This window comes from Gopherus evgoodei, chromosome 6 (genome assembly GCF_007399415.2).
Source record: "Gopherus evgoodei ecotype Sinaloan lineage chromosome 6, rGopEvg1_v1.p, whole genome shotgun sequence".
Classification (NCBI taxonomy): Eukaryota; Metazoa; Chordata; order Testudines; family Testudinidae; genus Gopherus; species Gopherus evgoodei.
In genome coordinates this window covers 66,106,710-66,132,653 of record NC_044327.1, presented here as the reverse complement: position 1 = coordinate 66,132,653, position 25,944 = coordinate 66,106,710, and the positions used below count along the sequence as shown (strand labels likewise).

Genomic DNA, 25,944 nt, shown 5'->3' with positions numbered 1-25,944 from the left:
TTTTCTTCTGTTAACAAATACGTCAAATGATCTTCAGTATCAGCCACTTAAATAAATTCACTACGACTAAAACCTTGTGGATCTCAGCTGCATATTCTGGCTCTGAGAGCTGTGCATTGTGTGAGATAGTTTTGCCCTAATTCACTAATTTAACAAGCCTGCCTCATAGGATTTGAATGATTGCAACTTCTGAAGTTGCCAAGCTCTTTGTTCTCTGGCTAAACTGTTTGTGGGTCTTTCTTTCTTTTTTTTTACCCAGCATCAGATTTTATATTTATAGAGCTAATAGCTTTATGTTTTATGCAGTTGTAGAATCATATTGTAGAACAAAGAGGAGGAGATGGCAAAGTGTTTTCTCAATGATATTAAGGAAAAATACTCTAGTTACTTAAAACTTTTCAAGCTACTGCTGATTTTGTCCCATTAGTACTCTTTAGACTGGGAATAGATTCTCTGTTCTGTTTTAATATGATCTGCAAAGGAAAAAATTGGCTCTTTTGCTTGTGTGTGATGTATAAAGAAGGCCTTGAGAAGGATTTGAGGGTTTTTTGTTTGTTTGTTTGTTTTTCCTGTTCGTATTTTACACTTGTAGTTCAGGCTCTGGCCACGTCAGAAAACTGTCTGACTGGAGAGGTAGTGTAAATGACATCACAATAAGCAAGACAGTAAAAGCTGAGCTATGAGGAGCAGAAGGGACCTGTAATCAGACTGTTTAAAACTCTTCTGTGAAATCCTGGAGTTTAGCCATTGACTTCAGTGGGGCCAGGATTTCACCCTTTGTGTTTAGTTTAATATTATATTAGAGTGTTAAGCTCTTCAGTAAGGGATTAAGCTCATATATTTCCCACTAACCCTCAAACCGTCAGGGAAGATCACACTCTACATTGCTGACATTTTCACATTAAAAATGACCAGAGAAAAATGTCCCTCCCCCCGCCCACTAGCATCGACCTTTCAAGCTTTTTGCCGAAAAACCCAGAAAGGGCACAATCCTAATTTCTGTTCCCCAATATGGAGACATTTAGAGTACATAACAGGGTTACCTGTTATAGCAGGAAACTGGGCTCGATGACTCAGCAGGCCCCCTATGTTCCTTCCATAAATTTTCAACCCTCATGGTGCATTGGCAGCATGTGACTAATGGGCTATCTGGCATTACTTATCACATCTAAAGAGACCTTATAAAGATAACCTAATATCTTGCCATTACAAAGTTGTCTGTGTATTATTCATGGCTGGAGAGAGATTTTAATCATTGCAGTACTTAAATAAAATGACCCAAACTAGCAGCCATGTCTTGCTCCCACTGAAATCAGTGAGAATGCTGTCATTTCCAGTGTATTCAGTATGAACCCTTGCCTCTCACCTCTTATCATTACACAGTTATGTACCATAAGTCTCACCACTTACATCTGAGCTTGTTTCAAGTGTCAGATTCCCTGGCTGTGAAGAGATTCCTTGACTACAGAATCTTGAAAAGACACAGGAGATAACAGCATGTTCTGCAGCTACCTGCTATCACTGCCACAAGAAAAGTTGCAAAGTGTGCTAATTTTGTCACAAAATTATCATTTCCCTTCTGCAAAAAATAGCCCTGAGAGGTAGCAGATTTGGAAAAGGCTGAAATATTTTCTTTCTTATCGTTGTACAGAAGTCAAATATGAAAGAGTTTCCTTTTGACTCTGCAAAATAAGTACATGTTAATATTAAAGGCATATGAACTAGCAAAACGATGTAGTTCCCTGCAAAATAGTTTATATAAGATTGTTCTTAAGGTTATAAACTGGGGTTCTTTAAAAGGAGCCTATGGAGATAGGCACGCAAATCCCATTGAACCTCAATGAAAATCAGCACCTAACTCTTAGACTCCTTCAAAATTTGAGCCATAATTAACATCTTGCAATTAAATGAAGAGAAACGCATGTGGAAATCAGGAAAGTGTAAAAGCATGACTCTGGAAACTCTTCACTGAAAGGGAAGTTCTGGGTCAGATGGATTATGGAGCAAGTAATACAGTGCCTTAAATCAGATTCCAGCAGAGGGACAGTATATCTTTAGGCCTTCTGAACACTAGAAATTAATAGTGTAGCAATTTTTAAAAAATTAGTAGTGCTGCTTAAAGCTCAGGACTACAGCACTTTGCATAAATGGAGGACTTCATTAAAAAATTAGATATGCTACATTTATCTGTTGCTAATTCTACAGAGAAAAAAATGCCTGAATTTTATAAAATATGACATAGTGACAGCTTTAGGGAAAATCCAAGTTTAAAATCAGTATTCCACTTGCTGTATTTTGTATTCCATTGATCACTTATCCTTTTAGCATTCGAACCTTGCAGCATTTCGACATCCCGGGTTTGGAGGGGAACTGGACACATTAATAAGGCTCACATTTTCTACAACTTGGTGTGATTTGAATTGTTCTTCTGAATTCAGGAGCCTGCACAAATCACCTAGTATTCACTCCCAGAAAACATAATTTTATTCATACATCATTTGAGATCTCTTTCACAGGAGCAGATCACATGTATAATAAGATACCTGCAGCTTCTGTTTTCTGCCCTCCCATTCATTCCAGGAGACTGGCATTTCTTAACTAATTCTAATTCATTTTTTTGGCCACAAACAATTTTTATGTTCTGATTCTTTTCCTTTGCAATAGTTCATACTATAGACTGTAATGGTAAAAATGTGAGTTTTTTTCACATAATCATTTGGAGCCAAATTCTGGCTTTGAGGGTTTCCCCAGAATGCGAGTCTATTTTGTGCCTCATTTTAGCTGGCATTAGGGTCCTAAACAACTGTCCAAGCAGATTATTTCTTCCAGGAGAAGAGGGTGCATAGTAGCCGTGAGTAGATCAAGTGCTATATACTTTTTTACTTCTGAAGCCTCTATATGACTCCAAAGATACAAAGGGTCCATATGGCCTGTGAAACCAGCCCCCACAAAATACCCCTTTGTACAGCGTTCCTTGAGCACCATAGAGCTGTCAGAACAGCTAAGTTGTCAGCTTTGCATCTTCCAGCATATGGGTGCTAGGGAACGGGGGAATGCGGCCAAAATTTGCTGCACTCCAGCTAATTGAGGTCAGTTGTCCCTGAAGCCTGTTGAAATCTGGTGCAATTTAAAGCAGCTATGGAGATGTGTGTGGCAAGGAGTAAGTTTACACCCACAGAGGAAAAAAAAAAACTGCAGCACTTCTGTCAGTCTTGATTTTGCAGGCTATGTCATTTATAGCTGTATTTGAGGCATTTAACTATAGATTAAGTCTTTAACAAGCATGCAAAAGAAATGCTAAAAAAATTAAAGTATTTTAAAATATATAATATGATCCAGGCCTTTCTTCCTTATGTTATTTCTGCAAGATCAATACTGTTCTTAGAAAGTGATACAATTATATGCAGGCCAGACTTCAGAATTCAAGATAAGCAGCACAAAATATCTGTACATTGTTTATGCATAAATGAGAATTTAAATCCTGAATATAAATATTCATTAGGTACAATGATGTGTTAAAATAATAGCCTTTTTAATATGTATAGTACAGGAAGATTTCACAGATGGAGGGGAAAAAAAAAAAGTAATCATACTTCATAGGCTCATTATCCTGAGGTTTCACCCTGGAAATAGTTAAAAATCATCTGACATCCTAAAACATGTACTTGATCATTATATTTGGACATGTTCTTCGTACAGCTGTGGTCATGGAACTACTCTAGTTATAGAATAAATAGCACATTGCAACTATACTGAGGACAAACCATTTTTATCTTTCTTATTGTCTGTATTATTCTCCTAATCATACAAATATAGACTGACACACACATATTCAAGCATGTGTAGGCTTATCAGAAGATACAGTATATGTTTATCTTTTCACTGTAAAAGCCTCTTTTAGAAAAGTGAAAGAAAACTATAAAAATCTTTAAGAAGCTGTGTATGGCAGTTAAAATTTACTGTTTTTTAGATCAACCAGCTCTGCCTCCATTGGCTGCATGGTGTATCACTTGATGATTTGGCAAACACTGAAGGTCAGATCCCTATATATTCCAGAACTGTGCTCTATGCAGTTGGGGTCAGGAGGCCATAGATGGCTTTCCATTAGCTTTCTGTCATCCTAATTCTGGAGTCTGCTGGGCCATGAACCAGCCTCAGGCACTAGTGACAGAAGCGCTAGGCCAGGGGTAGGCAGCCTATGGCACACATGCCAAAGGCGGCACACGAGCTGATTTTCAGTGGCACTCACGCTGCCTGGGTCCTGGCCACCAGTCCAGGGGTCTGCATTTTAATTTAATTTTAAATGAAGCTTCTTAAACATTTAAAAAACCTTGTTTACTTTACATACAACAATAGTTTAGTTATATATTATAGACTTATAGAAAAAGACCTTCTAAAAGCATTAAAATGTATTCCTGGCACGCGAAACTTTAAATTAAAATGAATAATGAAGACTTGGCACACCACTTCTGAAAGGTTGCCGACCCCTGTGCTAGGCCTTCTCTAAATTATACTAGCAAATAATGACTCCCAAGAAGCTGCTTCCTTGACTAGGATGGCAGGAGCACATCATGATCTGGCCCTGTCCAGTGTGACTCTAGCCCACCTAGGAATGCCCCCTTATCAGGAGGGCCAGGAGCTACTGGTCTAGAATTTGTCAGCCCTTAAGGCAACTCTAAGTCCCAGAGGGACTGAGAAGGATTAAGGATCTTAGCCCTTATTCTTCAACCCTACTTTACCATCAAATGAAGAACATGCTACATCTTTTGGTAGGAGTTAAAGATCCTGTTATTCCTGCCACTCTGTAATTATATTTCTACACGGAGTGTAGAAAACATCCACATTTCTATACTTGAAGCTAAATTGTAGCTTTAGGCCACAGCTTTTCTTGCAGGCATTGTTACTGCCTCTGTTTTTTTGGGACAGGGAGAGTGTTGGTCTCTGACATTATAATCTGAAGATAGTTCTAGCATTTGCAACATAATTTTTAAAAGAATTGTTAGAATTTTGTGCCATATGTGTTAATTGAAGGTAATTTCCTCTAAGTTTACAACAAGATTACTCTTTTGGTCCAAGTTTATACTTCAGTGCCATAAGTTATTAATGACCTCCATATAGGTTATATAGGGCTTGATCCAATCCCATTGTAGTCAATGGAAATCATTGACTTCAGTTGGTTTTGGATCAGGACCATAATATGCAGGCAAACAAATACAGGGTAGTCAACTCTTCCAAATTTACATCATTAACTTAAATGGAAATAGCCTTGGATTTGGCAGAATTTGCCCTCAATTTTTTGTAGATTTAGTGTAATTGTATGAATTTACAAGGATAAACTCAATTAATAGAACTCACTCATTTCTAAAGTTTAGCTTACTCACAATTAATATAATCATTCCTCAAACAGGTAACTCCTCTATTCTGTTCTTAAGATAATTTTATTTCTAATGCATTTCAAATATTTTGGGTGTCTGTAAGTTAATAACTTTTGCTCCATTATATTATTTGACTTGTTTGGCTACGAGCCCCAGTTTTATATGGGTTTAAATGATGCTAAAGCTTAGCAGATATAGTGTTTCTTGCCATATAAACACAAACTAAGCCTCACAACACTACATTGAGGATGCAAGTATCATTATATATGAGGAAACAAAATCAGAACAGTGATGTGACTTACCCATAGCCACAGAGTTACTCAGTGTCAGAAACACAGTTAAAACTCAGGAGTTATTTTCTCTTAGGCCTTTGAGAATTCCTCTTTGTATATAGGAAAACCTACTGCAGCCCTACGACATTAATTTTTAACTGTTGTATGGCTCCAGCTCCAAGCTGTTTATCAACCCACTACAATTATGCACATTACCTACTGCATCTAATGTCAGGATTTTCACTGTTGATTTCTCCCAAATTGACATGCTTTCTAGCACTAACATATAGCCTTCATTTTTTAATTATGTAAAACCACAAAGCTGCAGTGCATTTCAGTAATACAACATGCATGAAAATCAATATGGGTAAAATTGCTCCCAGTGTAGAGGGCCTGAGCCATGGCCTCTGCAACAATTAAGCCCAGGTGCAGGCCTGCAGAAGGAGGAAGTTCAGGTAGAGTGTCTGAATGGGGTGTGGAATGTTATTAAATGGGACTCTTTGTCAACTCTAAATAGGCTGGTGTTCAGTGGCTCTTGTGGATGGGTCTTGTGGAGAGGCTGCTAGATCAGCACTTTACAGACCAGTGACTGGTAAACTCACCTAGCAAACACAGTGCTACCGTGATATGGGTGCCCACCATTGTGCCCGTGCTCACTCTATTCAGATCATGAAAGTTGAGGAGGTTGGTGCTAGCAAGTGCCAAAGACCTGCGGTCAAGCAATTCCATGATTCGAAAATCAAGTTCCCTTTGCCACACAAAGTTCTGTGTCACCAGCACAAACTGCGTTTCACCACCAAGAGGCCAAATACATTCTTCTAAATGCAAGAACATTCTGTTTGCTCTGTGTTACAGTAAAAGTCTTATTGGACCAAAAAAAAAAGTTCTTTTCTAGCAAGTAGCAGCTGCAGCTCTGTGGCTTACTCATGGTTTGAGAGATAAATTCCATGGTCCACAACTATTTAGTTCCCTGCACAAAGTCCACTTGGACATTATGTGGCAAGAGATCCACTCTATCATGCACGCACACACACCCCTAGAGAATTTGATATACGCACTGTAGTTGTATTGGCATGATCTCACTTTGTATAGTGTTATAATTGGAGTGCTAGGGACAACATAGTTAATGTTGCCTGAATGTTTCTATTTTAAGTCCTTGTTTGGTTTTGATTATTTTAGGCATTCATAATTTTCAGAAAATGTCACCTGCCAAATTAAATTTTCCAAAATTGGAGACAGATTACCTCTTCTGGTGCAGCCCCTTTATATTACCCCAGCAGCGTAGAGAGTATAGCATGGCCTCATAGGGAATTCACCCAGAAAAGGGATGGTGCAGGACCAATGTAGGCAGTCCCTATGCCACCCTCCTCCACCCCTCCTCATGTAGAGGCATTCTGGAGGCAGAAGGTAGAGTGACCCATAGGCAGCCTTGCAATTTCTGTGGTTGCTCTAACTGGCCCCAAGAATTAGTCCTGTCCCAAGAGCAGACCATAGTTAAGAATAATACTTAAATCTTATCTTCTAATCCTGAGTTCAATTGGCGTTTTGCCCGAGTAAGGTGCTCAGGACCATTTTAGGAGAACGAAGTCTGTGAATTCTTTGCTATTTTCCCTAATGCTAAAATGGTTTACACAAGTAACACAACACAAAGAATATAGGAATTTCCAGACTTTATCAGAACCATGGTCCATCTAGTCCAATATCCTAGCTCCAACAATGACCAACTCTAGAGGCTTCAGAGGAAGATGCGAGAAACCCACAGTAGGTAGAAGAAACACAGTAGGTAGAAGATTCAAGAAGCTCACAGTGGGATAAGCTGCCTCCCAGGAAGTTTCATCCTTATCTTCAATAGTCAGAGATTGGCTTAAACCCTGAAACACAAGGATTTTATGCTGAGTTTAGGGGTAGGTGAGGAGGGCAGTAGTGCTGGGCACCAAGTTGCAGGGGCACTACATCGCTGTGCCACTCTGCCAATCTGATTGGCTGGTTGGTTGTTTTCTCAGCCACTCCAGGGGCAGCTGGATCACTGAAAACATTGACCACTCTGGCAAAACACCTGGACTGGCCCTGATTTTGTGCCTTCAAAACCTCTTTGTTTGCATTAACTGTTATAACTCTGGCTATTCTTGTTATCCATATAAGCATCTGATCCCTCTTTGAATCTTACAAAATGCTTGCCCTCAATGACATTCTTGACAATGAGTTCTATTCTAATTATACGGAGTGTGGAAAAAGTATTTCCTTTTTTTGTGCTGAATGTGCCACCTTTCAATTTCGTTGTATGTCTCCTTGCTCTTGTGCTGTGAGATGGGGAGGGTAGAAGTTCCAGCTCGTTATTTTGTATTTTTTTTTATCATTTTCTCTCTTATTCATCTCCTTTCCTAATGATCCCCAGCTTTTCACACACTCTTCATACGAGAGTGCATTCATTCAAACTAGAACGGATTGTGGAACGGCGTGGAAGGAATTATCTGTTATGAGATGGGAAAGAATGTAGTAGACTGACTCATGTCAGGTGGCTGGGATTAGGGAAGTCTCTTACCAGCACTTGTGTGTGTCACACAATGATTAAATAATGTAGTAGAACTTTGCATTTCATCCTTTAGGATAATGTCACGTCTGATTCAAGAGCAGGAAAACACTTCTGTTTTACATTCCAGTCATGCCAAAAAATTCCAGTTAGTTTTGGATATTAGCTAGTGTAGATTTCACAGCTATTGTTAAAGAAGAACACAATTCTAGAACAGAGCTTTAAATATGATTGATGAAAGTGGTGTTTTGTGGTTATCATTTAAGAGTAAAATTAGTGTATTGTTTCTTCGTTTAAAAGAAAATAATTGTGGAGGTTACGGTCTAAATTTCTTGTAGTGGATAAATCAAGTTGTGTGATTTAGAATTTCCAGTGAGAGTTATTTAAAGGTGTGAAATGTGGTGGACAAACAGGAAATAAGCATGGCTTTAGATTTGTGAGCCATATTGTTGCGTTTCTTCACGCATTTTTATAGTACTCAGATTCACCATTTTAATAAATTAAACTGGCTGTATGTAATGCATATTTCTAAAAACATGAAGGAAAGTATCCTTTGCTCACCTAATTAAAATTCAGTTAAATTGGTTTCACTAAACTAACCCATTTTCTGGACATTTTTGGAGGTGAGTCTGTTGAATAACAAACAGATGTAGGTCCTGATCCTAAATTTCTTATGAATCCCAGATTCCCATGGAAGTGAATGAGAGTGATTTGTGCCAAGAATGTACTATAAGGTTTAATTAGCATGCTAGCTTCCTAAATAACCATGTGAATTTTTACCACATGAAAAATTCCAAAATGTGCTAAATTAAGTACATAACAGTTCAGTGTTGCTTCTGTTTCTTGCAGTGATAAAAAGAGCCTTCTGGTTGCCATATACACATGAGACAACATGCACTGTTATAGGTAGGGTGACCAGCTGTCCTGTTTTTAAAGGGACAGTCCCATTTTTGGGGACTTTTTCTTGTATAGGCACCTATTATCCCCCACCCCCTGCCCCTTTTTTTCATAGTTGCTATTTGGTCACTCTAGTTATAGGGGAATAATAAAACAGTGAAATTTATGGTGTGCACGTGCAATTTGACAATGCATTATTTGTCAGTTGTACTGCTGCAAGCTCACTGACACTGGAGGAGTTGAATCAGTAACTTATAGCAGAAGGTAGGCCTGCCTTTGTAACTATCACACTGTCAGTTACCTCTGGAGAAAGAAAATAAGTGATAATTCTCAAAAACTGTGCCAACACTAGTACAATAACTTCTCTATTTCTGAGATAATTCATGTGTATATGGCATTTCATTTTTCCTAATTCAGAAAGAATGAAAAGGCTAAGATGTTTCATCAAGCAGATGTTATACACCTAAATAAATCACTGTTAATATGATCATTAAAACAATCCAATATACAATTTTTTCTACAATCAATATATTACATTATCTTGTTTTCCAAAGAACAGACATTGCACAATTTTGGGCCCAATCCTGCCTTCCAAGTTGTTTGCAGTCTGATTCACACAAGGATCCCAGGACCAAATCTTTCATATTTAACATTACTTTTATTCTTAAAACTGACATAAAGCCCCTGATTCCATTGAAACAGTGGGAGTTTTGCATTGACCTCAATGGGAGAAGTACAAATGTAATGATAAATTAGATAGCATTGTACACTTATTGCAGTTCATCCATAGAAAAAAAAACATTTTACAAAAGTAAGCATCACTCCTATTTTATGGATGGGGAAAATGAGGTACAGAGATTAAGTAATTTGCCCGAGGATAAAACATTGTAAAATCATCTGTCAAAAAACTTGCCCACATACCAGACAGCAAAGTGCTTATTATTACTGTGTTATTATACAAATATTAAGTCATCTCATACAGAGTTTGATTTTAGAGAGCCACTTTCAAGCCATTAATTTTTTTGTTCCCCCTCATTCCCTGAAATCTTGAACACACCATATTTCTCTGTTCACTACTTGAAAAGGTTTTTGAAGTCTAGGTCAGTATGGAAGTATGTAATTCAGGGAGTGTATTTTGAAAGATAAGGACATGTCTTTCTCTATATTGTGTGGTTTGTGCAGGATGTTTTTAGACAGAATTAACTGGAATCTTGTTCTGCCATTTTAGAGACATAGTCTGTTTACATAAAAACCAATCAGAATAATATTACCAACAAAAAAAGGAATAGAAAAGAAGGATCTTTTTCACTTAATGAATGGGCCTCCTTGGTCCTGTAAGGTTCTTAAAAAGGTTATTTAAGCTTTCTCCTAGCTGCTCCAGGGCCATTATCAATTACCCATATGCCCATCAAATATTATGTAGCTGTAATTAAACTAAATTACGATGCTGTGGCTTTCATTACACAATGACACACTTTTGTTAGAGCCCGAGAAAAAGCTTAATTACAAGTCTAGACATCCCTGAAATCAGAGCAAAAGAACTTTCTTTTAATATTTTAAAGAGAATTCAAAGCTTTAGTAGCATTTTTAGCTATGCAGAGCCTGTGCTGAACTGGAACTGGAACCCATGGTTTTTGTTCCACTCGCCTGTATCCTGCAGCCTTGATTTAGTAATAGCTTCCATGTGAAAGTCCTAAAAATATTCTGTAGCAAAACAGCAGAAATAGAGGCTATAAAAACTTCTCCCTTTTAAACTCTGAGTGAATTAAACACTCGCGAAAGTGGCAGGCAGGTATTACAAGACTGTGTGTGTGTATGTGTGTATATATATATATATAACAGTATTTTTATTATATATATATATATATATATATAATATAATAAAAATACTGTGAAGCATTACCACAGAGCGTAATATAAAAGTGTACACTGAAGCCCAATGTCACCCACTTCTTCCCACAGCTAAATCAATGCCTGCTGGGAGTTGTCACCTTAACTGAAAGGTGTTCAACCAAAACTCTTTCTCCACAATGTTTGTTAGACGTTAAAGTGGATTAGGTGTCAATATAAATAAGCAAACCCAGAGTTTCCTTGCTATTACCAGTTCTTCATCTTTCAGACTCGCAATTCTTGTGATGTCGTCATAATTTCACTAGTCATCAGATCTTTCAGGCTAGATAAGACCTGAATTTTTGAGGTAAAAGAAGCTTTCGGGTCTCATAAAGAAGCAAAAAAATGGGAAGTGGGACAGAAGATGAATGCTTTTTTCTTTGCAGGTCACCTTTAGGGAGACATGGGCATGTGCCAATCATAAGTTGGTATTGTGTGTTGCATGAATTAAAAACTAGGAGAAAGCCTGTCTGTGTTTTATAGAGTAGACAGGGTAAAGGTGTGTATTTATTTGTGTCTTCTACAGTGCTGAGCATGTCAGAGTTTAATCCATTTGACACTCTGAATCCTAAAATACATTTACTCCAGGTCTTCTGAGATTATATAAAACTGATACTGTTGTAACCTACTGTGTGCCTGAAGTTTGATCAACACCGTGTGAGGTCAATCCTACTGCACTTGAGCTTGCAAACAAGACTCACAGTGCAGCAGAACCACTGCAGTTCTATTATGGGGAGGAGGGAGGTAGATAGACTTTGAAGAGGCAATGCAAGAGACTGCCCTCTGCACCATGGATTAGTTCTGAGGCTGTACATTCTGTAGCAGTGCACATAGGAGCTGGGAGAGTAGACAGAGTAAAGCCAATGAGTCTGTAGCTATGTAGACTCATGGCTAAAATTCATTTATTTGGAAGGGAAAGGTGGGTCACAACTGATGTTTCCACAGCTGAGAGGCAATTGAGGTGGTCACTGAATAGTTGCACTGGTGCTTCTTCACCTGCCAATGGAGAGGATTCTGCTCCCCCAGGGTTGATTCAATGGGCAAAGACTATTTATCATCATCAATATGATATTTTTATTCAGCAGTGCATAGGTGCGCTGGGCGCTGTACAGGCATAGGAAGACAGTGCCTGCCCAACGGCTTTACAAAAATAAACAACTCTGTGTGATCTTTATTCTATGTGGAGACTGAGCCAGGTCTCCCCTCTCCAGGTTCAACACTGACTACCAGGGTAGTGGGGTTTGGCTGATTGTGCCCACGGATTATCATTAACCCTTTCAGTGCGGGGTTGGTAATGTACCCCATCACACATATTATATTATTTTCACCATTTATGTGCATTTCAATCATCTTAGACAATTAAAATAATCTCTTTTGTTTCTAGTCAATTTCTGTGGTTTTTTTGTTTGCTTTTCTTTCTGGTTCTTGTGCACCATTTGGGTGACTGTGTTCCTAATAAGCAGGAATGTCCCCATTTATAGTATCTGTCTTGATGTTTGGTTTTTAAAACGTTTTCAAGTGTTGTAACCTCCTGCAAACCTGGCCTATTGAAAGTGTCACTGGCCACTTGAACTGGTGAAATTGACTAAACACATCCATGAAGAATCTCTAGGTCTGAGTCATGTTGACATCTTAGGGCTTGTCTACATCACAAAGTTGCAGCGCTGGTGAGGGGGTTACAGCGCTGCAACTTAGGAGGTGTACACATCTGCAGGGCATCACCAGCGCTGCAACTCCCTGTTTGCAGCGCTGGCCGTACTCCCGTTTTGTCTCGGGTGTAGAGGATCCAGCGCTGGTAATCAAGTGTAGACACTTACCAGCGCTTTTCTTGACCTCCGTGGAATAAGCAGGTATCCCAGCATACCTGAGGAAGCCTCTCTGGTAATCAAGCAGGTCTCCTTCCCCGGTTTGCTCTCGTGTTCCCCGAACCCCCGAGCAAGCAGGTCTCCTTCCCTGCGGTTTGCAGGGGGGTTCGGGGAACGCGAGAGCAAACCGCGGGGAAGCTGGTCTCCTTCCCCGGTTTGCTCTCGCGTTCCCCGAACCCCCGTGCAAGCAGGTCTCCTTCCCTGCGGTTTGCAGGGGGGTTCGGGGAACGCGAGAGCAAACCGCGGGGAAGCTGGTCTCCTTCCCCGGTTTGCTCTGGCGTTCCCCGAACCCCCGAGCAAGCAGGTCTCCTTCCCTGCGGTTTGCTCTCGCGTTCCCCGAACCCCCGTGCAAGCAGGTCTCCTTCCCTGCGGTTTGCAGGGGGGGTTCGGGGAACGCGAGAGCAAACCGCGGGGAAGCTGGTCTCCTTGCCCGGTTTGCTCTCGCGTTCCCCGAACCCCCCTTGAAGCCGCCCAACAGTGCTGCAGTGTGGCCACATCTAACACCACTTGCAGCGCTGGTTGCTGTAAGTGTGGCCACTCTGCAGCGCTGGCCCTATACAGCTGTACTAATACAACTGTAACAACCAGCGCTGCAAAATTGTAGATGTAGACATACCCTTACTTCACCTCTTCCTTGAGGCCTTCCAGTGACCTCTCTTTCACACAAATCTCAAGCCAAGTCATCACCTCTGTCATGGTATAATTCCCCACTCTGAACCTTAGCGTCCAAAAAGGTGGGGTACCAGCATGAATTCCTCTAAGCTCAATTACCAGCTTAGTATTTGTAGCGCTGCCACCAACCAGGAATTCCAGTTCCTGGTACACTCTGGTCCCCCCAAAACCTTGCCCGGGGATCCCCAAGACCCAGACCCTCTGGATCTTAACACAAGGAAAGTAAACCCTTTCCCTCACCGTTGTCTCTCCCAGGCTTCCCCTCCCTGGGTTACCCTGGAAGATCACTGTGATTCAAACTCCTTGAATCTTAAACGGAGAGGAAAATGCACCTCCTCCCCTCCTTCTCTCTCCCCCTCCCAGACTCTCCCTGAGAGAGACAGTAATCCTAACACAGAGAGAAATTAGCCTCTCTCTCCCACTTCCCTCCTTTCTCCCCACCAATTCCCTGGTGAATCCAGACCCAGTCCCCTGGGGTCTCACCAGAATAAAAAAACAATCAGGTTCTTACACAAGAAACTTTTTTAATTAAAGAGAGAAAAACAGTAAAAATTATCTTTGTAAATTTAAAATGGAATAGGTACAGGGTCTTTCAGCTATAGACACTGGGAATACCCTCCCAGCCTAAGTATACAAGTACGAATTAAAATTATTTCAGCAAAATACACATTTGAACTCCTTCCAGCCAAATACACATTTGCAAATAAAGAAAACAAACATAAGCCTAACTCGCTTTATCTACCTAGTACTCACTATTCTGAACTTATAAGAGCCTGTATCGGAGAGATTGGAGAGAAACCTGGTTGCACGTCTAGTCCCTCTGAGCCCCCAGAGTGAACAACAACCAAAAACTAACAGCACACACAAAAACTTCCCTCCCTCAAGATTTGAAAGTATCCTGTCCCCTGATTGGTCCTCTGGTCAGGTGACAGCCAGGCAGGAGCGACATCAGGGTTTCTGACACCCTAGGCGAATGGCCATTTCGCCGCCCCCCGCAGGTCCGGTGGACCTACCGCAGTCATGTCGGCGGACGGTCCGCTGCTGGAAAGGCTCCGGTGGAGCTGCCGCAGTGATGCCAGCGGGTGGTCCGCTGGTCTAAAGGCTCCGGTGGACCTGCCGCAGGCATGACTGTGGTAGGTCTGCCGGAGCCTTTAGATCAGTGCACCGTCCGCCGAAATGACTGCGGTAGGTCCACCGGACCCGCGTGCTGCCCCCCCCCCGGCAAAATAGCGTCCCCCCAAAATTCTGGCACCCTAGGCCATTGCCTAGGTCGCCTAAATGGTAGCGCCGGCCCTGCAGCCAGGCTCACTGAACTTAACCCTTTACAGGCAAAAGAGACATGAAGTACTTCTGTTCTATTAACCCTTGACTATCTGTTTATGACAACCTCCTATTCAGTCAAGTCCATTGGGTAGCAGGAAAGAGGAAGATTGCTTGACTGCGAAAAGAGCTGGGGAGGCAGAGAGGGCTCATTCGTCTCTCTCACCAAACTATGCATGAATCCTGAAACACCGGAAAGTCATCTTTTGCACACCCACCTCCCTGCTCATGTCAGGTGTCCCAGTTTCTCCCCCACCACCACCCCTGAAAGTCTGTTCAGTCTGGTCACTCTAACAATGATCCAACCTGGAGTTGCATGCACTGCAACGGGGAGGAGTTTGGATATGACTAGACAAAACAAAAATAATCAGTAAATCATTTGTATTTAGATTTTTATACCTAGTAAAATAAAAACTTTAATTAGACAATGTCCTGTAGTATTCCCCAAAACAGTGCTGATTCCAGATTGCCCGGTTCTAAAAGTTTCTGAATGAAACACTCAAGTTATGTCTACACTACAATTAGACACCCACAGCTGGCCATGCCAGATGACTCAGGCTTGTGGGGCTCAGACTGCAGGGCTGTTTAATTGTGGCATAGTCTTCTGGGCTCGGGAGGTCTGGGACCCTCCCACTTGCAGGGTCCTAGAATCGGGGCTGCACTCCAAACCCGAATGTCTGCATGGCAGTTAAACAGCCCCTTAGCTGAGTCAGCTGGCATGGGTCACCCCTGGTTTTTAATTGCAGTGTAGACATAGCCTAAAGATCAAACTTTTAACAAACCTACAAAAGTGTGTCAGGCCCACTGGTTTCTGCACACAGCCCACATTTGCTCATGAAAGTGGTTAACTGGGTGCAAAATACCTGATCTGCACTCTCACATTTGTGGATTGGGAGTGTTTTAAACCACAAACATGAACTCATTTCAAATTCCCTTCTTCGTGCCCACCTTAAATGCTAGTAGATTAAGTTTTGTCTGACTTCAGTTTGTAAGAATGGTTATCAGCATAAATTCAATACAGTGTAAATCCATATGTATGCTCAAAAATACATTTTCACTGAGATAATGCCCTTTTCATGATCTTGCATTGTTCTTTTTGTGTTACTCCTTTTCAGGTGTTAAATTAGTAACTCATCTTATTCTTGTTTATTGTAACGCACTTCTGAAGAGACTAATTGCCGTTACTTGACAAGTAAATCACATACTTTAGTACACAGATGCTACAGGACTTTACTGAATCTGAATATATCAAAGTAATGTTGCTATGGAAATACAATGCTGTGAGGTAAATACAAATTTTCTACTTAACAGTTTATGGTGGTAACACAGATTAATGAAGCTGCAAACAGCGAACAACCTTCTTTTACATTCTAGAACCATTTACTGAAAATTAGAAGAAAGTGCAAGCAGGACTATTTGGTTAAGTTAAATATCTCTGTGTATTATAGAGTGCAAATGTAATCATAAACTATCATACAGTACTGTATACTTACAGCAGTTTTCATCCACAGACCTAAAGCCCTATTACACAAATATCATCCCTGTTTTAGAGATGGGGGAAACTGAGGTGAATTATAGAGTCTGAGGTCAAACACAGAGTGAATCCCTGGGGGAGCCTGGAACATACCAGGCTTGTGACTTATCCCCTGGACCATGTTCCTCCTCCTGGTTTCTTTATTTTCATGGTAACTGGTGACCATTAAATGACATAGTTAGTATATAGAAGGTAGAGCTAAGGTATTTGCTGTGCATGATAATTACAGTGTGTATATAATTGTTTCTATCTTTTAATTCAAAGCACAGCTTTCATGATAATTAACTTGGGACCTACAGTACCAAGGCATTCTTTCTACAAAAATATTGTTCTGATTAAACTAAATCAGTGAGAAATCAGCTGAAGCCAAATCACTACCAGGCACCCTTAAACTTAAATGAATGCCCACATAAGGGGACTGCACCAATTTAACGAAATCAGTTTCAAAACCAAGTTAGTTAAATTGGTACAATTTTCACATGTAGACAGGCCCTGAGTGTAACTATCAAGTAGCTTACACGTACAAATAACCGTTGCACTACATACTCAAAATACTGGGGCTTTGATGCTCCTGTCACTCACACTGGTTGAAGTTACTGGAGTTCCACTAGTGTAAAAAAAAAAAAAAAATGGGGGGGAGGGGGGAAGGAAACCAAAGGACAGTCAGGTCCAGGGTATTTACCAAGTAAGGGACTGATTGTGCAATCAGGGCATAAGCTCAGAAGGCTCCAGGTATACTGGCTGTATACCAGGAACCCAATCTGTATATAACAGTTGGCCCAGATTGTAAGGAGGAAAAAGAAGGCAACTACATGTGCTGCAGAACCTTAAAGAGCAAAGCTGCTTGGAGCAGGTAGCTCCAGTAGAGAGGAAACTAGTGGCCTCCTTCCTGAAGATGTGAGTCTGGCTGCCCAGTGTCTTTGTGCTGAAGAAGAGACACACTTTTATTTTTCCCATCCATAGAAATAAAATTTGTTTCTAACTTGTGGCAGGAGATCTGATTTCATGCTCGGACAACTGAAAAAGAGCTGAACAGATTTTGCCCAAATTTTCCACCCAGAAAAGTGGGATAAGATGAAGCCTTGACATTTTCAATCCAAAACCATGATAGCTTTTGAGAATGCCAGGGGCATGTGAAACCAAGGCTTCAGGACTGCACAGTATTATAATCTTTCAGTCTGCTGTAGAAAGTAAAGATTTTATTTTTAGAGCAGCAAACATGGTAAGTTTTCCACAATGCTTGTTCTCATAAAAGTTTATGTGTAGTTCAGTAGTTGGGTGACCATGTTCTGACGTCTCAGAATGATTTAACATACAAAGCTGCCTAATGCTTTTCTGATGCTTCAGATTTCAATATCTCAGCATCTGTTACCTTAACATTAACCCCTAGAGATGTTACCATTGTGTTTTAAATGGTCAGTAAGGGCTTGTCTACATCAGAAAGTTGCAGCGCTGGTGAGGGAGTTACAGCGCTGCAACTTTGAAGGTGTACACATCTGCAGGGCATCACCAGCGCTGCAACTCCCTGTTTGCAGCGCTGGCCGTACTCCCGTTTTGTCTTGGGTGTAGAGGATCCAGCGCTGGTAATCCAATGTAAACACTTACCAGCGCTTTTCTTGACCTCCGTGGAAGGAGGAAGCCTCTGGTAATCAAGCTGATCTCCTTTCCCGGTTTGCTCTCTCGTTCCCGGAACCCCGAGCAAGCAGGTAAGGAGAACCGCTTGCTCGGCGGTTCGGGGAACGAGAGAGCAAACCGGGAAAGGAGACCAGCTTTGCCGCGGTTTGCTCTCGCGTTCCCGGAGCCACCCTGAAAACCGCAGGGAAGGAGACCTGCTTGCTCGGGGTTCCGGGAACGCGAGAGCAAACCGCGGCGAAGCTGGTCTCCTTTCCCGGTTTGCTCTCTCGTTCCCCGAACCGCCAAGCAAGCGGTTCTCCTTCCCTGCGGTTTGCAGGGTGGCTCCGGGAACGAGAGAGCAAACCGCGGCAAAGCTGGTCTCCTTTCCCGGTTTGCTCTCTCGTTCCCCGAACCGCCGAGCAAGCGGTTCTCCTTCCCTGCGGTTTGCAGGGTGGCTCCGGGAACGAGAGAGCAAACCGCGGCAAAGCTGGTCTCCTTTCCCGGTTTGCTCTCTCGTTCCCGGAACCCCGAGCAAGCAGGTAAGGAGAACCGCTTGCTCGGCGGTTCGGGGAACGAGAGAGCAAACCGGGAAAGGAGACCAGCTTCGCCGCGGTTTGCTCTCTCGTTCCCGGAACCCCGAGCAAGCAGGTCTCCTTCCCTGCGGTTTGCAGGGTGGCTCCGGGAACGCGAGAGCAAACCGCGGCAAAGCTGGTCTCCTTTCCCGGTTTGCTCTCTCGTTCCCCGAACCGCCGAGCAAGCGGTTCTCCTTACCTGCTTGCTCGGGGTTCCGGGAACGAGAGAGCAAACCGCGGCGAAGCTGGTCTCCTTCCCCGGCTTGCTCTCTCGTTCCCGGAACCCCGAGCAAGCAGGTCTCCTTCCCTGCGGTTTGCAGGGTGGCTCCGGGAACGCGAGAGCAAACCGCGGCGAAGCTGGTCTCCTTCCCCGGTTTGCTCTCGCGTTCCCGGAACCCCCCTTGAAGCCGCCCAACAGCGCTGCAGTGTGGCCACATCTAACACCACTTGCAACGCTGGTTGCTGTGTGTGGCCACTCTGCAGCGCTGGCCCTATACAGCTGTACTAATACAGCTGTAACAACCAGCGCTGCAAAATTTTAGATGTAGACATGGCCCAAGCCTCTCAGGGATGGTTTTTCTTCTTAATCCTGAGAGCTGATGCTCTCTCTTTTTCAATTTTCAGTTTCTTGTTCAGATGACAAACTATATTCAAGTGTCTCATGCTAAGAAGTTTTGTAAACAATTTTTTGAAATCTGGTTAATTGGGTTATCCCTTGTCATGAAATAATAGTCAGTAGACTGCAAAAAGAACAGGAGTACTTTTGCGTATACAGACTAACACAGCTGCTACTCTGAAACCAGTCAGTAGACTGTAACAATAGAGGATTAGGAAAAAGCTGTTTCATACTATGATTTAGACACTTTGATTTTTCCCTTCTAGTACCTGCATGCAAATGGGATTGTTCACCGTGATTTGAAGCCAGAGAATCTACTCTATGCAACACCAGCACCAGACGCACCATTAAAAATAGGTGAGCAACACTAGCTATATACTTCCCATCCTTCCCTTGTATTGATATTATTTTATGTGATTCACATGTATCTCCTCTTCTCCCCATCATTGTATTCTATTTTAGCAATGATATCCAGATGAATAGGCCCATTCTTTATACAGCAGCACAGCTGTGCATTGTTCTTTAAAAATAAATAAAAGATAGATCGCTGCCCTGGAGGAAACGCAGCAATGAATCCTGTGGCACCTTATAGACTAACAGATGTTTTGGAGCATGACGAAATGGGTATTCACCCACGAAAGCTCATGCTCCAAAACGTCTGTTAGTCTATAAGGTGCCACAGGATTCTTTGCTGCTTTTACAGATCCAGACTAACACGGCTACCCCTCTGATACTTGCCCTGAGGAATTTACAGTCTAAATTAGGCACAATACCTCAAGAAATGACAAACACAGGAAGAATTGGATTTGGGAGAGTGAAGATCACAATACGGAAAGATTATGAGATCAGATTCTAGCTACATACACCACTTGTTAGTTCCTTTTTTGTTAGACAGTATATTACAATTTTGGGACAAATATGAATGAGAGTGCGAAGGTGGAGGCAAGCAATGAAAGCAAGCCAAAAGGAGTGAGTTTTGAGGAGCTTGAAGGAGGAGAGGCAGGTTGTTTGGCGCAGATTAGAGAAGTTATTCCAGGCATAGGTGGCAGTATGAAAAAAGATGTGAAGAAACCAGATAAGCTACAAGCTGACTTGAATTCGCAGAGTCTGTCACAAACCAGGGTGAAGAGGGCATTCACTGAGGGCCTGATTTCCAGCAGCGCTGAGCACTTGCAACTGCAGCTGGAGTCAGTAGGAGCTCTGGGTGCTCAGCACCTTTGAATGTCAGACCCTAAGCCTCTGAGAGATGAATATTCACCACTTCCATGTAGGGAATATACAGTTTGTGTGCCAGTTTATGGCTGCCCAGTGCCGAACTCTGATAAAGCAGAAAGCAGCAGAATGTAGGCTGTGGCATTGCTGATGTGATAACTGAAAGAGATCTAACGTGTACATATTGTAAAGAAAAGAAAAATAATCTCTGAGCCTTTTGGTCTCTCTTTCATAAGGAAATCCAAAAGTGAAGACGCAGTGGCATAGGCTGCCCCCATGTGCTAGAAACACAAATATGTTCTCAGAGTCCTGGGCAGGCAGAAGCGGTTTAGGATTCTGTGGGACCCTGGACCAAAGCAAGTGGGGCCTCCTCCCCACTGCTTCACCTGCAGTTTCCCCCACCCCCACAGCACTCCTGCCAGGGAGCAAGATTGGGGCGCAGGCACCTGCCCAGTGCTCCTGCCAGGGAGTGAGATTGGGGCATGGGGGCTTCCCCCACTACCCGGCAGGAGCACCAGGCTGGCAAAAGGAGTGGGGCAAGTCCCTGCGCCCCGACCTTGCTCCCCAGCAGGAGCACCTGGGGGTCAGGGAATGGGGATGCCCATTTTTTCAGGGGTCCCCAATTGGCCAGGCCCCTGAGCATGGGCCCCATTGGCCTAGTGGCTAATCTGTCACTGCTCTTGTACAGCGCATGGTAACTACTAAATCTGCATTTTCAAAACACAATATCAACTGTTATCTTCTTGTTCTTAGCTCAGAGTACTCACTTTTAAACTCATGTTAAACAAACAAACTACAATCAAACTTCGCAATAACGCACTCCGCCATAACGCGAAATCGCATATGACGCGATCACAGGTTGGATCCCCTTTAAGGCATAATACAGTACGGTACTGTACCAATGGTCCCCAACACCGTGGCAGGAGAGACAAGCTGCAGCTTCTCTCTGGCTTCAAGGAACCACTGAACTAAGTACATAATCAGAACAAAGGCCCTATTTTCATGAAAATACTCTACAAAATGGATAATGTTCTGTTTTATAACATATACCTTCTCCAGTCTTTAAACATCTTCTTTTTTGTATTTATTTATTTTGTATTCGTAGTATTTTGTATTCCATGTGCTGTTCAGAAGTTCTGAGTACTTGATTGACTCTGCATCTGACTCTTCGTTGTTGGCTGCTGTATGTTCCACTGTCCTTAGAGCAGCTAGCACAAGTTGTACTTTAAAAATATTTCGTGAGCTTAGAGCAAGAGGATTTAATCCATCAACACAAATTTTGCTTCTGTATAATTTTGTTTCCATGCAATTCTTCTGAAGTAATTTTTCTTTTCATTTGTTCTTAAAATGACGGTGATTTTCCTTAAATGTAGCATTGTCAAAAAGAAAAGTGAAGCGCTTCCCCTTGTTGAATCTATGCTCACTTTACACAATTACAAGCAGACAATAAAACTTTTATTTTATGTTTCTACAAATCTTGACAGCTGATTTTGGGCTTTCCAAGATTGTGGAAGATCAAGTGACTATGAAGACAGTTTGTGGAACTCCAGGGTACTGTGGTATGTTCCTTTATTACTTACAATATATTGGACTTAGACTTTGATTCAGAGACTATTTACATTTTCCAGTTTCTGTGTTTGACAAATGCAAGTTTCTTAAGATTGACAAGGCTCCTGAACAGCTTAAATCAAAAACTAGAATTCAGAAGCTGGCATCAGTGTATGTTTTTGAAAAATTAACATACTCTGTAGTTCCAAGCCACACTAACCAATATTCCAGTGTATTTTCTAATATAAGCAGCAAAGAATCCTGTGGCACCTAATATACTAACAGACGTTTTGGAGCATGAGCTTTCGTGGGTGAATACCCACTTCATCAGATGCATGTAGTGGAAATTTCCAGGGGCAGGTATATATACACAAGCAAGCTAGAGATAACGAGTTTAGTTCAATCAGGGACGATGAGGCCCTCTTCTAGCAGTTGAGGTGTGAAAACCAAGGGAGGAGAAATTGGTTTTGTAGTTGGCAAGCCATTCACAGTCTTTGTTTAATCCTGAGCTGATGGTGTCAAATTTGCAGATGAACTGAAACTCAGCAGTTTCTCTTTGAAGTCTGGTCCTGAAGTTTTTTTGCTGCAGGATGGCCACCTTAAGGTCTGCTATAGTGTGGCCAGGGAGGCTGAAGTGTTCTCCTACAGGTTTTTGTATATTGCCATTCCTGATATCTGATTTGTGTCCATTTATCCTTTTCCATAGCTTGCTTGCGTATATATACCTGCCCCTGGAAATTTCCACTACATGCATCTGAGGAAGAGGGTATTGACCCATGAAAGCTCATGCTCCAAAAGGTCTGTTAGTCAATAAGGTACCACAGGATTCTTTGCTGCTTTTACAGATCCAGACTAACACGGCTACCCCTCTGATACTTTTTCTAATATAATTTCATAATTTACATGAAAGTACTCTGATGTTGAATACAAATTAATACATTATACAATAATATTCCACTTATACATAGAGCCCTACCAAATTCATGGCCATAAAAAAAAACATGTCACAGAACGTGAAATCTGCTCTCCCTTAGTGAAATCTGGTCTTTTGTGTGCTTTTACCCAGATTTCACAGAGGAGACCAGCATTTCTTAAATTGGAGGTCCTGGCCCAAAAGGGAGTTGCAGGGGGGTTGCAAGGTTATTTTAGGGGCATTGTGGTATTACCACCTTACTTATAGATTCATAGATTCTAGGGTCAGAAGGGACCAATGTGATCATCTAGTCCGACCCCCTGCACAAAGCAGGCCACAGAACCCTACCCATCCACTTCTATAACAAACCCCTAACCTATTCCTGAGTTATTGAAGTCTTCAAATTGTGGTCTGAAGACCTCAAGCTGCAGAGAATCCACCCTGCACTGCTTTCAGAGCTGGGCAGCTGGATAGCAGCAGCTGTTGGCTGGGCATCCAGCTCTGAAGGCAGCTCCTGGCCAGCAGCAGTGCAGAAGCAAGCATGGCAATACCATACCATGCCACCCTTGCTTCTGCACTGCTGCTGGTGGTGGCTCTGCCTTCACAGCTGGGCTAGTGGCCAGCAGCCACCACTCTCCAGCTGCCCAGCTCTGAAGGCAGCGCTGTCATGAGCAGCAGCACAGAAGTAAGGGTAGCAATACTGCAACCCACCCCTACAATAACTTTGCGGAACCACCCCCACACACACACTCCTTTTTGGGTCAGGACCCCTAAAATTACAACACCATGAAATTTCAGATTTAAATAGCTGAAATCATGAAAGTTATGATTTTTAAAATCCTATGACTGTGAAATTGATCAAAATGGACCATGAATTAGGTAGAGCCCTACTTATACAAATCTCATCAAAATCCATGAGAAATTATTGAAATAATGGATTATATTGGCATGTCAGGTATAATGGCAACTTCATTAGTGTGACTTGATAGGCCCTTAGTAATTACTATTCTGGATAGTCCAAAATTAAGTGTAGTAGAAACTAGCTTAAGGTGACCTGTTTGTTTTTTTGTTTTTAAATAAAGACCAAATTATCTATCTTAATATTATTATTTAGGAAAGAGAGATAGCTTAAGGTCTCAAGAAAGCAAAGCACTTTATCAAATGCTACAGTCTTGACCAGTGACTGAGGCATAAAAAAAAGAAATGGCAGAACACACTTCTGGTACTGTAAGTGACACTACCAGAAGTAGCAGAATGCTGGACTGGAAAATGCTGGACTGGAGTTCCAGAGCATTCAGGCACGACTTGACTCCTTGTCCTGAGTGCTGATGAGCAGTGCAGAATTGATAACTATGGGGTAAAATTAGTGCGCTTCCTACAGTGGCTGTGCACCCGATCACCAGCCTGGGATAAACAAACAGCCACACTCAGTTCAGTTTGTAGCCTTTTACTCAGGGCTCTTTTTTATTCTTTAACACAAAGAAGTTTAAGTGGAGCAATTAAAAAAACAACAACAACAGAAAACAGTCCTGTTTTTACTGAGATCTGTGACCTTCCACAAGGGTGTCTGCAAGGCTTACCTGCCCTCTCAGTCTTCTGGTACAGCCACTGGAGAGTGCACTCCCAGTCCCTCTCCTGGTCCCAGGCAACCTCATAGAGCTGGGGCCCTTCTTTATATCCCTTGGCTGGGACTCATCAGACCCAATCACTAGATGCTGCCTGCTGGGCTTCTCTCCAGAAAAGAGTCAGCTGCTCCCGGACCCCCATGGCCTTAAAGGGGCAGACTGCACTGTTAAAGGTTGATTTTGGCAGCTGGAAAGATTGGGGTGGGAGTACTTGTCACTTTGAGGGATGTGGAAGGATTTGGGACCCTTTTCATAATCAATTTTTAACCAAAATAAAATAAGAATTAAATAACGTGATTGTTTCAGCTCTACCATGATGATTAGGCCCACAGTAATAGCAATTTATGTTATTAACTGTAGATACTATTAGTGCACTATAAATATCTTAATGTAGGTAGATAGAACTGTATGCCACCTTTGTATGCCATTTTAGAAGTACATTTAAAAAGTAACCTCTGTGTGGCGGGGACCATATTTTTCCATCTTTGTATGGTGTCTAACACGAAGTGGCTCTGATCTTACTCAGAACTTCTGGGCAATACAAATAATAATGACAATTTAGACAGCTTTATTGTATGTACCTCTGTTTTTCAGTCTTTATCAAACTTTTACAAACAATGCATGTCATTTATGAGTTTGGCCAGCTCCATGCATTTGTGATTGTAAGTCTTACTGAAAACTCCACTATCCCTCTCTAGCCCTTCATACCAAAAATTACCACTGTCAGGATTACAGAAGCCTGCTCAAAATCTCAGATATAGAAGTTCTGTTTTATAATTTTAATGACCGAACCACATTCAGCCACTGAGGGTATGTCCAGACTGCAATTGAGGTCATGCCTAACACCCTGGATAGACAGACTTGCACTAGCTCAGCACAGGCTAGTGTGTTAAAAATAGCAGTGTGGATGTTGTGACACCAGTGGAGGCTCGGTCTAGCCACCTGAGCTCAAACCCACCTGACTCCCTGGGTCTCAGCTCTGCTGGCTAGCCTGAACCAACATCCATGCAGCAACATCCACGCTGCTATTTTTAGCGCTTGAGCTTGAGCCGAGCTAGGGCAAGTCTGTGTCCTCAGATTGGGAGGTGTGCAACACATGACTTTTTTCAGCCAGTTGTGTTCATGATTTGCATATATAGGTACTACATTTATGCATGCAAATTGGGGGCTTACCTGCACAATAACTTTTAGCTGGCCATTTATTTGCATAAATGCCTAATATGCATATGCAGTCATAATAACTGCATGAACAAATTAGGTGCACGATTGTACATGTAACTTGAATGCAACAGTTGGCTTCTGACTGTAACCCATGAAGTATAATACATAGCAGCTACAACTTTTATTGCTTAAGTAGTTATTCAGTTTAGGTTATTCAATATTTATGTTGGTTTTTATGTTATGATATTGGACAGGCCTTGACCAAAGTTCTCTTAAGAGTCATAATGACACTGTTTTACCTTGTATTAATCATGAGCACTAAGCATGC

At 42.0% G+C, this 25,944-nt stretch overlaps 1 protein-coding gene across 2 annotated transcripts in view; it reads left to right on the top strand.

Annotated features, from left to right (window-relative positions):
* CAMK4 (calcium/calmodulin dependent protein kinase IV) overlaps positions 1 to 25,944 on the top strand; it is a 319,667-nt gene that overhangs the window by 255,495 nt on the left and 38,228 nt on the right. For both annotated transcript variants that reach the window (XM_030567611.1, XM_030567612.1), the window contains exons 6-7: positions 19,424 to 19,514; positions 21,854 to 21,928. In XM_030567611.1, coding sequence (XP_030423471.1) covers positions 19,424 to 19,514; positions 21,854 to 21,928 — 166 coding nt within the window. The remainder of the gene's footprint in view (positions 1 to 19,423; positions 19,515 to 21,853; positions 21,929 to 25,944) is intronic.